The sequence below is a fragment of the Mixophyes fleayi genome, chromosome 3 (assembly GCF_038048845.1).
Source record: "Mixophyes fleayi isolate aMixFle1 chromosome 3, aMixFle1.hap1, whole genome shotgun sequence".
Lineage (NCBI taxonomy): Eukaryota > Metazoa > Chordata > Amphibia > Anura > Limnodynastidae > Mixophyes > Mixophyes fleayi.
In genome coordinates, this window is record NC_134404.1 from 104453457 (window position 1) to 104469780 (window position 16324).

General features: G+C 38.1%; 1 protein-coding gene across 1 annotated transcript in view; it reads left to right on the forward strand.

Annotated features, from left to right (window-relative positions):
- Nucleotides 1-14423, forward strand: part of LOC142142733 (uncharacterized) — a 30060-nt gene extending 15637 nt beyond the window's left edge. Inside the window, exons 3-7 of the mRNA XM_075200568.1 lie at nt 3555-3648; nt 3817-3935; nt 7308-7450; nt 12973-13170; nt 14209-14423. Coding sequence (XP_075056669.1) covers nt 3555-3648; nt 3817-3935; nt 7308-7450; nt 12973-13170; nt 14209-14323 — 669 coding nt within the window. The 3' untranslated portion in view covers nt 14324-14423. The remainder of the gene's footprint in view (nt 1-3554; nt 3649-3816; nt 3936-7307; nt 7451-12972; nt 13171-14208) is intronic.
- The last annotated feature ends 1901 nt before the right edge of the window (nt 14424-16324 follow it).

Here is a 16324-nt window from a genome sequence, read left to right on the forward strand (position 1 = left end):
ACCAATTTTACCAAAAGTATAATATGACTTAGACTTACAAACACTACACTTTAAAGATCGTGCCTTTAAATGAAAAAGTCAGTCTTCATTGCACGACTATGTGCAACAGGGACATTTTTTTGGGTTTACAAAGTCAAACAATAACACTTCGACCCTGTCTGTCTGGGGTCTCTCAATGACGAATTGTCTGTACCATGTTTGGAGGAGGTATTGTGGCCCCGGTATCAAATTGGGTACCGGGGCCACCCCACTATGCAGTCCAGATACTTGTTTGGTGGAATTCAGACACGTGGAGGGTTTTTTAATTATATTGTGGCCTCGGTACCAAATTGTGTACCGGGGCCACCACACTACGCAGTCAAGATAGATAGATGCGTATTGCGTATCATAGATAAAGTACATTCAGTGGTGTGGGGCAAATTGAAAAATATTCAAAATGCACTGACATTATCAAAAACAAGAGGTTGTCACACGCTAAAACTCCAACATGTATATGATGGAGAGGATGGAGAAGCAGCCGTATGTGTAGTGTAATGCAGATCTGTTGAAGGTTTTTTATATATTTTATTGTGGTGCCCAGTGCCCACTCCTCTACGCAGTCCAGGTACAATTATTGGTGCGAATCATAAAAGTTCAGGGTTTTTAAGATATTGTGGTGACCCACTCCTCTACGCAGTCCAGGTACAATTATTGGTGCGAATCATAAAAGTTCAGGGTTTTTAAGATATTGTGGTGACCCACTCCTCTACGCAGTCCAGGTACAATTATTGGTGCGAATCATAAAAGTTCAGGGTTTTTAAGATATTGTGGTGACCCACTCCTCTACGCAGTCCAGGTACAATTATTGGTGCGAATCATAAAAGTTCAGGGTTTTTAAGATATTGTGGTGACCCACTCCTCTACGCAGTCCAGGTACATTTATTGGTGCGATTCATAAAAGTTCAGTGTTTTTAATATATATTGTGGTGACCCACTCCTCTACGCAGTCCAGGTACATTTATTGGTGCGAATCATACAAGTTGATGGTTTTCTTATTATATATATTGTGGTGACCCACTCCTCTACGCAGTCCAGGTACATTTATTGGTGCGAATCATAAAAGTTCAGGGTTTTTAAGATATTGTGGTGACCCACTCCTCTACGCAGTCCAGGTACAATTATTGGTGCGAATCATAAAAGTTCAGGGTTTTTAATATATTGTGGTGACCCACTCCTCTACGCAGTCCAGGTACAATTATTGGTGCGAATCATAAAAGTTCAGGGTTTTTAAGATATTGTGGTGACCCACTCCTCTACGCAGTCCAGGTACATTTATTGGTGCGAATCATAAAAGTTCAGGGTTTTTAATATATTGTGGTGACCCACTCCTCTACGCAGTCCAGGTACAATTATTGGTGCGAATCATAAAAGTTCAGGGTTTTTAAGATATTGTGGTGACCCACTCCTCTACGCAGTCCAGGTACAATTATTGGTGCGAATCATAAAAGTTCAGGGTTTTTAAGATATTGTGGTGACCCACTCCTCTACGCAGTCCAGGTACAATTATTGGTGCGAATCATAAAAGTTCAGGGTTTTTAAGATATTGTGGTGACCCACTCCTCTACGCAGTCCAGGTACAATTATTGGTGCGAATCATAAAAGTTCAGGGTTTTTAAGATATTGTGGTGACCCACTCCTCTGCGCAGTCCAGGTACAATTATTGGTGCGAATCATAAAAGTTCAGGGTTTTTAAGATATTGTGGTGACCCACTCCTCTACGCAGTCCAGGTACAATTATTGGTGCGAATCATACAAGTTCAGGGTTTTTAATATATTGTGGTGACCCACTCCTCTACGCAGTCCAGGTACATTTATTGGTGCGATTCATAAAAGTTCAGTGTTTTTAATATATATTGTGGTGACCCACTCCTCTACGCAGTCCAGGTACATTTATTGGTGCGAATCATACAAGTTGATGGTTTTCTTATTATATATATTGTGGTGACCCACTCCTCTACGCAGTCCAGGTACATTTATTGGTGCGAATCATAAAAGTTCAGGGTTTTTAAGATATTGTGGTGACCCACTCCTCTACGCAGTCCAGGTACAATTATTGGTGCGAATCATAAAAGTTCAGGGTTTTTAATATATTGTGGTGACCCACTCCTCTACGCAGTCCAGGTACAATTATTGGTGCGAATCATAAAAGTTCAGGGTTTTTAAGATATTGTGGTGACCCACTCCTCTACGCAGTCCAGGTACAATTATTGGTGCGAATCATAAAAGTTCAGGGTTTTTAATATATATTGTGGTGACCCACTCCTCTACGCAGTCCAGGTACAATTATTGGTGCGAATCATAAAAGTTCAGGGTTTATAATATATTGTGGTGACCCACTCCTCTACGCAGTCCAGAAAGATACCTTGTTGCAACGTTTTGGACTAATAACTATATTGTGAGGTGTTCAGAATACACTGTAAATTAGTGGAAATGCTTGTTATTGAATGTTATTGAGGTTAATAATAGCCTAGGAGATAAAATAAGCCCAAAAACTTGATTTTTAAACTTTTTATGTTTTTTTCAAAAAAAATCCGAATCCAATACCTTAAATCCGAACCGAGACCTTTCGTCAAGTGTTTTGCGAGACAAATCCGAACCTCAAAAATAACGAAAATCCGGATCCAAAACACAAAACACGAGACCTCAAAAGTCGCCGGTGCACATCCCTATATTTTACACAACATTATTGGAAACTATAGTTAGTTTCCTTTGTATTCAGCAATATAATAAAATAATTCCCCAGTGTTTGCTCTACAGCTTAAATATAACTGCTTTATGGTAGTATCACATTTGTGTACCCACCCAGTTCAATATCAACAAAATACAGCTGGGGGTGACGGAACCGATTGCTACGTTATGAATGAACTGCTTGAGTATTATCACTATCAGCCAATCACAAATATTAGGGCAAAGTTAAATATATATCAACAATGAAAATGGTGCATAAAGTTTTTAGAATGTTAGTGTATTGTTCAAACGTTGTAGAAATAATACCTGGATACTTTTACAATATAAACACAACAATAAATTAGTTGGTAATATCCACACGCACTGATCAAGGGTTTCCGAACTCGTGAAACCAGGAGTATCCAAACCTATAAACTAGTTGCTAAATTATTACACACAGTAACATTGTGCATGCCCCCTTGGTCTAAGCGATTGTGACATTCAGTGATTTAATTATGATAGCACACACTAGTGGGCACATAAAGATGTATGTTTGTAGAGCTTTGGAATCTCCAGGTTAACCTAGAATACAAAGGTTTATTACATTTGTTTCCATGTCAAATGCCATTCCCTGATAAGGAATGAATATATTGGAAGCAGAGAATTCCTCTTTTTTAAACAAAACAGAGGTAACTTTTAGTGAAATATTTAATCTCCATTGTCCTTCTTTGACTTTGGTGATTTCAAGGTGTTGTTTTTTTGTGGTTTAATCATTTTGAAGTGTTCCGTGAATGCACATGAAAACACTTCAAAACATAATTAGTTCTCTTTCTTCCTTGCATTTAAAGCTTCCATGTGATGCGTTCAAATATCTAACTTGGCACAAGTTGAAAGAACACGATGTACAAGGGACTCAGATTCGTTGTCCTAGAGTGAAAGAAGGTACAGTAAAATAAAACAACTTATCTGCAAAAAAACATTTGCTAAATCCTAACTAAAAGTGTTTCACCACTTGACCTAAAACTTATTATTTTCCTATTATTATTTGGCGCTGAATATGTTTGAGCTGTTTTCCCTTTTAACGTGTGCATACATTTTATATGAACAAAGGGCCAACAGAGGATGAACTTGTAATAAGAGGAGAGGCACATCTATCCCAAGAACGGGCACACACTAATGATAAAGAGATATGGAGGCAGAGACTGCAAGAGAACTGGGAGAATTGTGTGGTAAGACTTTAATAATACAATATTGTTCTTTCTTGATGGTGGAAATGTCTGCTATGCTGAATGTATATATAAACTGTTTATATGGTGTAGCGATGTTGTGTGCTATTGCGCAGTACGTAGTGGATTTTTCTTGTGTTTTATTTTTCTCTTGAGTCATGGCTAAACACTGCTGGCAAACAGCCATGTACTGTACGTTTCTTTATAACCTGATTCCTGAATAAAAGCCTTGCTGTGGAGGCCGCCAGACACAGATGTCTCGTCTAACTTGCTGCTAATCTAATAAAAACCATATTAGTAAAAAACATATTAGTAAGCAGGGCTTTTAACTTAAGGCTTGAGCTCTGCTGTATTTGTTTAATAAAAAAAAATAGAAGTCTCAGCCTATTGATTGTAAGAAGGCTGCAGTGATTTTTGTATGCTATCTGTAGTAGTGGTTCTCTTCTTTTAAGACCAAAATACATTTTGTTATGTGACGGACCTGCCAACATAATGTGCTATATAGTGAAAAAAATGAAAATAACAGTTTAATAAATAAAAATATTACACAATATGATTACACTAAAATATGCCAGTCTTAGTTACTAATTTTAATTTTCAATTCTATTTTATCATATTTTCAACTTCCTTTAAGACCCATTGGCACTCAGGGCAGTCTTTTAGAAGCACTCCAGTAGAAATGGTTACTAATTATGGATACCTTTGTTTATGTAGATCTTTTGGTTGAAATTTAGTATATTCCACTTGTGTTTTGTTTGGCACCTGGTCCACATGGCACCTTGCGTGGGGCCTTAAATCTACCCCGCCGTATAATAAAGGAGGCTATGTGAGTTTTCTGGATCTACTGATTCATAATTGCAATGTACAGCGCAGTACACAATTCTCCCATACTCACTAATATTGCCTATTACAAAATAAATGATGTCTCCATACAGAGGATGCATGATGGTCTAGTTTATCCTTACTACCTCTTCCTCCTGCTATCTCTATTCATTTGTAACCTCACTTACATACACTACATTCTGTGAACCTAGCTTCCTCCATAATCTAACTACTGGTATGGTATCAATCAGTCATCATATGACCTTACCAAACTTGCCATGGAGGGAGACATGGGACACTCATGTAGACAAGAACAGACAAGAAAACATCCTTACAGCAAGGCTATCTCCTGGTGTAATTGTAAACTGCATCCTTGCATGTCATTAACAGAAGTTAATTTAGTGAGCTTGTTTGGGCATAAAGTCAGATAATGCACATCCCTCTACTTTCCTCCACACACCCATTGGCCTAGATTTACTAAAAAGTGGGGATGTTGCCTATAGCAACCAATCAGATTCTAGCTGTCATTTTGTAGAATGTGCTAAATAAAAGATAACTAGAATCTGATTGGTTGCTATAGGCAACGTCCCCACTTTTTCAAAACAGCAGTTTAGTAAATATACCCTATTGTCTCGTGGATGAATGGCGCGAACATTGAACAAACCAGATCAGTGAATAGTTTGGCCATGTACTGGGATGCTTGAGTCTTGTTGTACTGAACAACCGGATTGAAACACTGCCATCTGTACTTGCACTTCTGGGTTGTAAATAAAGCTTACACACCTAGTGATGGGGTCATTGTTTGACTTATATTCCACCATATCAGACTAAACCTGGTACATGTAGATCAGACATTGAGTGGGAATAATGAACCCATGCTCGGTACAATGATTTATTGGTTGAATTGACCAGAGTGGAGAATGGAATTCGCACCTTGTCAGGGCAGCTTAAAATTAATAAGAAAACATGAGACTGGATGACTGCAGTGTTTGTCTCAGGTAGGGGTATGCAAATACCCTTGTAGGGGTTTAAATTTGTGATTACAGTTATAATAAATAAATCTTAGCTGAGGACTTGGCTTAAGACAAGATACAACATTCAATTGGGGTGTAAGCAAATGCAAGATAAGTTGATAGTGTTGTACAGATATGTAAATATATTTATCTAGGACTCATATTTTTGTAACTCATTTTTCATTATATTTTATTCCAAAACAGTGATCATGAACTGGGTATGGGTTTACACTACATGACAGCTGTGTCTAGCAATCACTTGAGTCATGTTGCCTCTAAGTTATGGTTATTATATGAGCTCTGTGACCTTATAAATCTTCTCTATTGCTAGTCACTGTCAGTGAAGCCAGATTTGTTGAGCTGACTTACAGGCATTAGAGCGTAGGCAAGACACAAGAGCAGTGTATACACCACAATGAAAAGACACAATGGATTTCTAAATTATAGTCACTAGGTCTCTTGGAGCAGGGAACGTGGACATGAACATTTCTTCAAACCCTCTAGACAAAAATATAAATTGTTTTATAAATGTTTTATATATCCCAGTACAGATTAATAAAATTGAAATATTTAGTGCTAGTCATTTTGCTCTTTGTTTGAACATTTACTGACATAGCACTATATTTAATGCAGTGCTGTATAATGGTATAATAATACATTTAAAAAAACTATATTTTATACAGACACAAACTAACATTTCTCATAAGTTACTTACTGATTACTGCCATTATTGTGTCAAGACAATAGTGACACAGATACAAGAGAAGCTTAGTTAGTAAGAGAGGGTTCTACGTGATGGTGTCAGTTGGCGAGGCCTTGCAAGTCTTCAGTCTGTTAGACGTTATTACCAATGCATTTCAAGTAATATTTTGCCATGTTTTAATACTCCATAGAGACTTAAATTGGCCTTCGCTGGTCTGAACATAGTGTAACATTCCTTGAAATATATATAAAACAAAAGTCTGTCTGACATCTCTGAGAGCTTGAAAGCATTAGCGACAATAAAGCCAGTATGACAAGCTTCGGTGACTGGTTTCCTTCACTGGTGCAGACAGAGGTTGCACAATGTGCTGCAGACTGCTCCAGGGAACCTAGAGGATTTTTGCTTTAGTGCAGGATGCTTACAATGAATTTATACATAGCAAACTATAAACCATGACTGACTATGTGCAAATGACTTGTAAAGCAAGCAGTGATTGTTATGAAGAAATCCAATTCCGTCTGAGAACAGCTGAAGTGGAACTTTCAGCAGATTGTTAGGGAGTATGATAAATCTCACAATTCTCCCAGATATAATTTATTTAAATCAAAATTTTATATTGCCAGTATTTGTAGTATAATAAAACTTCAATTTCCCTGGGAATATTTCTTTTGCTTCTACGTCTTTATTTACGGCGAGTTTATAACTTCTTCATAAAGGAAGGCATATTGTTAAACATGAGAAATAAGTGAACCTAAACATTGATCATCAAAGATAGGGTGAATAGGTCACATGAAGAGATTGAAGCCCTGTGATTGACTCATACTTTTTCATTTTCAGAACATAAATCTGTCTTATCAGGGTCTGGGAGACCCTTACCAGCAAAACAACTTTCATCGTATTCTTCTACGACTGATAAGAGTAGAAAGGCTTTGGTTGGTTGATGACTCCTTGAAAGACTTGAGTGCCATTCGATTGCCAAGGTATACAAGGCTTGCATGCTAATTCATTTGCAGATACTGAAAACCTCATACACATGGACAGCAATAAGGTTCTGAAATCAGCTCCTTTTTTGCACCCATCTATATGAGACCTAAATGTAAAAGCGGAGTAATGCTTTATTATCTACATTAATCTATGGATTCCTTAATGGAAATATTGGAAGTTGGTATGGAATTGCTTTAAAATTGGCAGCAATTTAAATAGCGTTGGACTGGGTCAGAACACATTATTGGCAATTGCCATGTCCCATAGCAAAATTTGGAGGGGGACACCGACAACGTAATCTGTGGCTGCGTGCCTCCGTCATCTACTGGCTCCGAAAGCGCTCTCTGCAACGGCTGTAGTTCCGTCACTGTGTTGGATATATTTACAATATACTTTGAACAAAATAGTGTGCAACATACAATACTTTTAACCATATTGGTTAATATAAGGCCCTATACCCAGTGTCATAAAAAAATCATGCTCTTACTAGTGTTCTTTAACTAAGTTTCCCTTTCTCGCTCTTTGTTGTGGATTATCAACAACGAACCTTTATTCCAGTTGTATATTTAAAGTCTTTTTACGTTCAATATGATACCGGTTAAGTGCACTTTGAGTGGCTATGTGTGCAGTGATATTTACTACATTAATTTACATTGTGCATTAGATATTTTCTTTAGCTTTGTTACACACCTAAGGGACAATTCATAATGGCGTGAGGTGCCGTGATATGTCTCCGGAATAGTCCGTGATGATGAATAGAAACTTCCTGTTTAACACCTTCCATGCATTTATGGTGTGTAATGGCCTCCAGCTGCTCCAGACTGTCCTCACTGTGGGAGAGGGTAACTTGCCAGAGCAGACATTTTATAGTCCAAATAAGGCATGAGCAACCCACCCGGCTATGTTTAAGTACCTGGAGTCCATCAATTCTTAGTTCAGAACCATATTAGGACATCCATATACTTCAAGCAAATTAACCCAATGAGTCTTTTCATATCTCAAGTGGGATAACGAAAGTGTCTATTCAAATAATGTCCAGATTCAGTCATTTGTTCCTGGTGACAGAGGGAGGATTGTAACTGAGAACCCATCTTGCTGCATTCCGTATTTAAGAAGGGCAGGCAACGTGTGGGTAGTTTCGCCCATATTCAAATCTAAGCTTGTTATGGTTTGAGTATGGGTGTAAATACGCTCTTTCTAACAAGTGCTTAACATTCCTAGGCACACATAACAGACTGCAGTATATGTATATCTACAATAAAAGATTACTTCAGAAAGTATAGAACTTTTATTTTTTAGCATTTTTTTACATCATTTACATAAAGATTACTTCAATGCATACAGTATGTACAATGCATTTAGATAGTAAATCTTAGTTCCATATAGTTGTCCTATGATATCTACTGACATGTATATGTATACTTTTTAACTCAAAGACTATGTCGTGTCAGTCATCACTATCATCCAGGATTTACACCTGCCCTGTAGCGGGTGCAAAAGATATGGCTGCTAACAAACGTACTTACGACAAACACAGGACTTTACATGGCCACACCTGCATTGAAACACCCTTACATGGCCTGCGTTAGTCTACACCTTCCCTCACCCGTTCTGCCTCTCAAGTCATAGGGAGTCATGTCACCTGAATGTGGATATGAATTGCTTGCAGTTGCATTGGCATAATGATTGTTTCCGAGCACAAGCAATGCAGAATCACACAAGATACTCTATGCCAATGGACGTCTGAACATGAATCGGGTCAGGTATGGCTAAACTCATTTTAACTGAAATATATTGTTCAATCTGCACAATTTGCCTGAAACCCAATAGTTTATCGTAAATTTTCATTGATCAAGCTGGAAAATGTTTTTGGCTGATGATAACATTGGCCAGTAAGAATCACTGTGCTCCTTGTGATTTGGGAGTTTGGTCTGCCCACCAAACTGGATGTGACAATTTAGGGTCTCATGTAGAGTTGGACGCAAGTTCCTTCTAAACGCAGACAGAAATTGTATCCCAAAAAAAGACACATTTTACATAGGTATGTTGAGCAGGATGCATCTAAGCTGATTATCCAAATTATTGGTTCATAACTTACACTGGTGATCAAACACCCGCAAATTTCCCATTTCCTGACAGGGACATATGGGTCTGAGTCTCAGTCTACATAAATCTCATTTGCTCCAATATGCCCTTACACGCCCCTCTTTCCCCAGTTCCACCTTTTCAATTGCAAGGGCACACAAGCAGCTGTAAGAGCAAGATGTGACTCAGACTACATATGGCCACAAATGTAACTAGTTCTTTGTGGGCATGTGCACAAGTAAAGAGGCAAATGATATACTGAAAATGTAGGTTGCATTCAACTTTACATATACACCCATGTGACAGTGTTACGGCTGACAATATTATCATGAGCTTATAGAACCAGTTGTAGAGGTCTTCACCTATAGCAGCCGCCTTTCCTGTAAAGCTGAATATGCTCACAGGTACTCAGATGTCCCCAGGACTTAAACTCAATGTAGTACAATTTATGAATGTACTGCCACCCTAGATAGCGGGAGATGGTACAAGCGGATAAAGGGGCAAGCCAAAGGTCTTAGGGTATGAAGCAGGAAACGTGGTCTGGTACAGGCAATTGGTCAGGGCTGGCAGCTATCAATGGAGGTCCGGGTAACAAGGCAAAAGGTCAGGGCAACGAGCAAACAATCAAGGTCCAGGTTCCAGGCAAAAGGTCATACACTGTAATCAATCTAAAGGTTTCACAAACAACAGGAGCAGGAAAGCAGACAGGTAACTGAGCGCTATAACCGGCAGGGAGGCTAAGCCCTCCCTGCCTTACATACTGATAGTGACCAATCAGGAGCAAGCTTCATAAATAGTTAATAGGATCCAGCTGCCATACTAACAAATTGCGCATGCGCCTGGGTAACAGCTTGCCAGGTCACAGCGCTAATAGACTTAATTATAACTCACGCGCCCAGCTGTGTTTGCCTGCCAAGATGCGTACGGGGCTGGAGAAGCGTCCTGACTGTTGAGCCCGCAACGGCAGAATAGAGGCGGAAGTGACGTCCCGGTCATCATGACAACGGCCAGGACGAGGGGCAGAGAATACAAGTGAGCCGCTGCGGTTTGTAGTAAAGATGCGTCATGACAGACAGTACATGTTTTCCGTGTACTTTCCAATGTTTTAAATGTATTCAAAGTACTCCCAATTCTGAGTAAATATATACCAAGCCGCTACTTATGTGTTTAAAAAATACACCTTTTGAATAGCTTTGAATATGTTTTATTATTTGCCAATGGATTTAGGGACTGATTTATCTTCTGAAGTCCATTTGCATTGCGTATCTTTCGCAAAATAGCTCTGCGCATGCACCAGACCGGGACTTTCAACTATGAACACAATTGCACGCAATTCATGTCCGCAAATGACTCATCTGCAGCTGCATATGACGTGAAGGGCAGAACAGGGATTTCTATTAAGTACGTATTCATGGCTAGACCATGTTGAAATAATTTATTGAAGACATTTATATCAATTAATGGTGCAGGCGCCAATTTACATAATTACAAATGTACTTATTTTTTTATATTGGTATGTGTTTTGTATGGAAATTTATTCATTTATGAGACAGTATGCCACAGAATGTCATGTTTGGGTTTTGTAACTTTTTTCTATAGGAAGTTCCAAGTAAGCATATGAGTGGAGGGGATGTGTTTTTGCAACTGTCTGGAGACAGGAAATCTTAATGTTATGTTAATTAGACCTTTTCATCACGGAATGACCAACATGTTTGTTGACCCTGAAAGCACAGGGGGTAATTAGACTGGCTGGTAGACTTCCTATGTGTGTAAGACTCAGGTTACAAGTGATCATAGACTAAAGTGAATTTTGCAAGTTAAATTGTGTTAAAAGCAAGATTAGAGAGAACGTTATATCCTGATGGTAAACATTCAATATAAAACCTCAGACGCTGTGGTGCCGCTAGCAGCAATGTTAAAAGGTGTTAAACCCCTCCAGGCTGAGTTATGTGCAGGCTGCATGAAGCATCTGCATTGGTTAGAGGGGCAGGAGGCTGGTTTACCTCCTGCCAGAGTATCTGTGTAAATCTGTATAAAAAGCGGACTGTTTGACCATGTAATTTATTATTATTCCATCTGTAACTTTTGTAAAACTCGCTAGTACCACAGACTGGTTTGTAGCTGTCCTTATTAGCCCAGGTGTACCAGCATTTGGGATTAAAAAAAAAAAAAGGGGACAGTGGCAAGGCAACCCCAGCCAGTCCCCAGCCACACACGAAAAGAGTGGCATAGGAGGTTCTTCATGTCACAGTGTTATTGTAGCCATATCATTTGCACCAGCTACAGGGCAGGTATAAGTTCTGAATGTTAGTGATGACTGACATTGCATCGTCTTTGTAGTACAATATACAAATATGTGTGCCACAGATTTATGTATTTACAAATATTTTTATTAATGATTATACAATTAAGAGTTATTCATTTATACAAATTATTATATTATACAAATGTTTCTGGGCAGTTGTGCTCATTTAAATGGGATGTGCATGGATTATTGTGTCAATACTGGGAGGGGGGGGGGGGGGGTGGGTGTGTAAAAGTTTGCTGTTTTGGGGGGGGGGGGGAATGCCAGGCCGCTGTGGGAGCTTCTAGCTTAATGCAGGCTAGGCATAAAAGTATGTCTCGCTTTGCACCCACATGTGAAAATTAGATTTTGTTTTCTGGGTCAATACATTTATGCATACTTACAAACTTTTAAGACTTGTCCTCCGGGAGATCCCTATAGAACACCATAGCCCTGCCCCCTAATATATAAAAACAAAACAAATTTGCAGCATTGATTGACAGGGGTGGGGCTTAATGGCACAATAGGTTCATTAAGCCCCACCTCCACAAGGGTCCGGGAGGTTACCTACTTTTCCAGGAGTCCGGGAAGACATCCCGAAATTCGGGAGCCTCCTGGATTTAGGAAGAGCTGACAAGTATGTATTTATGAGCTTCATCAAGTGTATTTTAGAGGGGGGGGGGCTGCAAGCCTCCTTTTCTCCCATAAAATGCATTTTATGTATGAAAGCACATATAAAGGTGCAATCCTACCAATAGAATGAAAACATTAAAGAATACAAATGTAACACAAGAGACATGTTGACCATCCTGTTATCCCTTTTTTACATAAAAGGTGAATGAGACTAAAACAAGCAGTATTTTAGCAGAACAATGTAAAAGTTGAAATGAATAAAGGGACTAGTTTTAAAGTGATAGTAGACAGGATGATGATTTTTCCTTCCCATCTCAAACCACAATCTCACAAATGTTAGTGCAGACTATTTACATGGATGCATTCAGAAAGTGCGAAGCTATGTATGTCCAGAGAGCACACAATGCAAAATATGCTGTGCGTCCACATAAATTTCCAAAATTACTTATAATGAATTTAAATGGAATGTTTACATGACAATTGCAGAAAATAATTGCCTGATTTTGATTATTACAGGTGCAAAGAATTAAATTTAAGCAAAAATCACTTTATATCCTTTAAGCAACTGCCAAAGCTTCCTGCAATCCAGCACTTGTCACTTGCAGAAAATAACATTGAGTCCTTATGTGGACTTTCAGACTTGAAGCATTCTCCGCTAGAGTCACTTGTTCTAAAGTCAAATCCATGTGAGTTTCTGGAAGACTATAGATTACGGTAAGTTAACACAACAATGTGCAATGTCATTTCAGAGAAAAAGTAAAACTCTGCCTATGGTCTGTGTCAGTGTAATTCCACAAGTAGGGTTGTTGTCAATGTGCTTTTTATCTACATGTTGTGCATTCTCCCAAAAATAAATTACATGTTGCATACCTCCTAACTGTTCCAATTTGTGTATATAAAGGACATGGAGGAGTTTTGCCCCGACTCCGTGACAGTTGGGAGGCCGACTTTTGCAGTTGCATGCAGCATAGAAAGGGTGTTTTTAGGGAAGGGGAATGGAGGCAGCCCGGTGATCTGACAGAGAGCATTGTAGAATCATTAGATTTTAATTGCAGATTTTCCACTAAATCTGATCCAATTATTGATTTATTTTAACGTACACATTTTATTCATATTTGATAAGTTGTCACCCACACAAGTCAATTCTTTAACAATTCGATGAATGGTGATCAGATTGAATAATTGTATATATGGTCATTTACCATATATATATATATATATATATATATATTTATATATATTTATATATATATATACAAGTTAACCCGTGCATGATACTCATGCATTCTAGTCAAATCAAGCTACTTAAGGTGTTAAATAGGTTCTTGTTATGCATTTGGGCCTAGCCCAGGCCTCCTCAGGGGAAGAGCGTTACTTCCCGACGCAAGCGCCCTTTTTTAACGTGGTTTTGTCCACATGTCACTACCTCATCATTTTTCTCCATCACCTCATCCTTCATCTTCATCGTCACATGGTTCATCAAGCTACTTAAGGTGTTAAAAACTCCCCACTGTCACCCCCGGCAACCACCAACCACTCCCAACTGTCACTTCTCCTTCAAGAAATATATAGATCAGTGTATAACTCTGCCCAGCAGGTGGCGCTGCAGCTTGGTGTTTTTTTTTTCCCACACACGCCACTAGGCATTTATATAGTAGATAAATAATGGGGAACACCAGTTACAGTTCATTTATATGTCATCTAGTCTGTTGTGATAACATCTGATTAAAAATATAACTTTTAATATTTTAGAGTGTTCTGCCTTTTGCCAAACTTGAAAACATTAGATGGAATTCCAAAACTTCCAGAGGATTGGTCAGTAGCAAAAGAAAGCCATTTCATATTGAGCAAGTGCACAATTTTGTAACCCTTTTCCTGAATTGGTGCCTGATATAATGATCTTCAAGCAAAGTAAATTTGATTGAAATAATAAACTTCTGATTTTATTTTTCACCAAGGTGCTAAGCAAATTGTTCTTTTTTATAATAATTAAAAAAAAAATTATACAATATTTGTTTGACTTTGTTCAGTCATTTTGATTCAAATGTGAAGAAAAAAAGTAAAGCATAATAAACACATATGTTACTCCATAAGGAAGTTTTGTGTGAAAAATAAATATTGTTTCGGGATTATTACACCACTTATTGGGTGCTTAAAGAAAGCAACTAAAACTTTGACTTGTTCCTTCCATCTTCTCCCTTTGTTGGTTTAAATATGTAATGAAAAACACATACGATTGCACACAAAAGCACCTGTATATTGGTGACATTTTTAATAGTATCCACTCTGGGTGATAATGTAATGGCAGGTCCTGTATATTAATGTACTTGTAGACAATCTCTTGGTTCCCTTGCCGCACTGCAAATTATATACACAAAGTTCATAAACAATTCCCTACATATAAACCATAAAAAAAATCCAAAGGCAAATAGCATTTCCTTTTTTTTAATCATCCACACCCGAAATGGAATAATCTAGGATCAAAAAAGAAAGGAAGAAAGATCGCTCATGGTGTAGTAATTAATGTACGATCAATGAAACTATTGAATAAAAGCAGTGTAATTTTCAAATAAAGATAAAGCTTATCTGTCAAATGCTCCATAGATGTACTATCCTCAGCTCTCACTTATAATCACTTTATTATCTGTGAAGGAAATACACATTGATGTGTGAAATCTTTTATAAACAGGCAATTTTTATTGTGAGTAAGGTTGAAGACCCTTACAATAGGTAGCATAAAAACAGTGCTTATCTGAGTCCACAGTGATGTTGATACCAAGGAGGAACACTTGAAACTGTACGGATCAGCAGGTGTTACTGTTCCAAAAATTTCGAAAGTGGCAAAAAGCACTCTAAATTACTCTAAAAAACACCAATATCGTAAGTACAAAACCCTACATGTTTCGTTCTCCGGAACTTCATCAGGGTATGATTTGTCCTCACAACCCTCCGTTTTAAACACTAAAGATATTAAATAAACCAAGAAAAGAAAATAATACAACAAACAACAAGAACAATGATATCATTGTCAAGATATTGAATGACAACATTCAGCTTAAACACTATAGCATTCAAGATTTTATACATTTAGTGCAATCTTAATAATAACCTGCGCTTGTGTCATCCATAACCGCTCCTTATAATTTACACTCTAACAAATAAATGGGAATGTCACTGCTTTGACCGCTACTTGTTAAAAGACAGGGGTGGAAACACCAAGTATGGAGGGATAGATTAGAGGTCGTTGCAGATTTGCCTGTACAGATACCATTTGGCGAAGTCAAATAAGTGCATAATATGTTTTTGCTGGACTTCGTCAAGCGTGCCAATATACCTGCTCCATTTTTTGTGAAAATTCTCCACTCCTTTCTCAATTTCAGGTATCGTAGCCCTTCTGTCAAAATATAAGTGTTCCAACAACAGGATTTTCCCAGTACATAGAAACGGTGGGGTAATCAATGTCCAACTCTGCATTATGATTTTTTTGGCTAAAGAGTCATTTTTAGAAGCATATACTCATATTGTACTTACATTTTCTTCTCCACTATATTGAGCTGGGGAGTTCTGCACAGTTGCATAATTTTGGAGACAAGTTTTGTTCACAACGCGTAGTAAGCTCTCCCACTACTCACATGCCATAGGCTGAGCTCCCTCTATCACTCATTTGTCTGCCGTGGTCTCCAGGATGCCACCTCTAAAGAACACTCATTTCTATCTACTTGATTAGCTAAATATTACTGCTAGCAAGCACAGTGAGCGATATTAAGGTGGTGAAAACAGAAGTCCAGAAACAAACATTTACCGGGTACTAGACTTCAAATAATCTTTCAAAATGTTGTTTGTGACTGATTTATTTGATCACAAAATT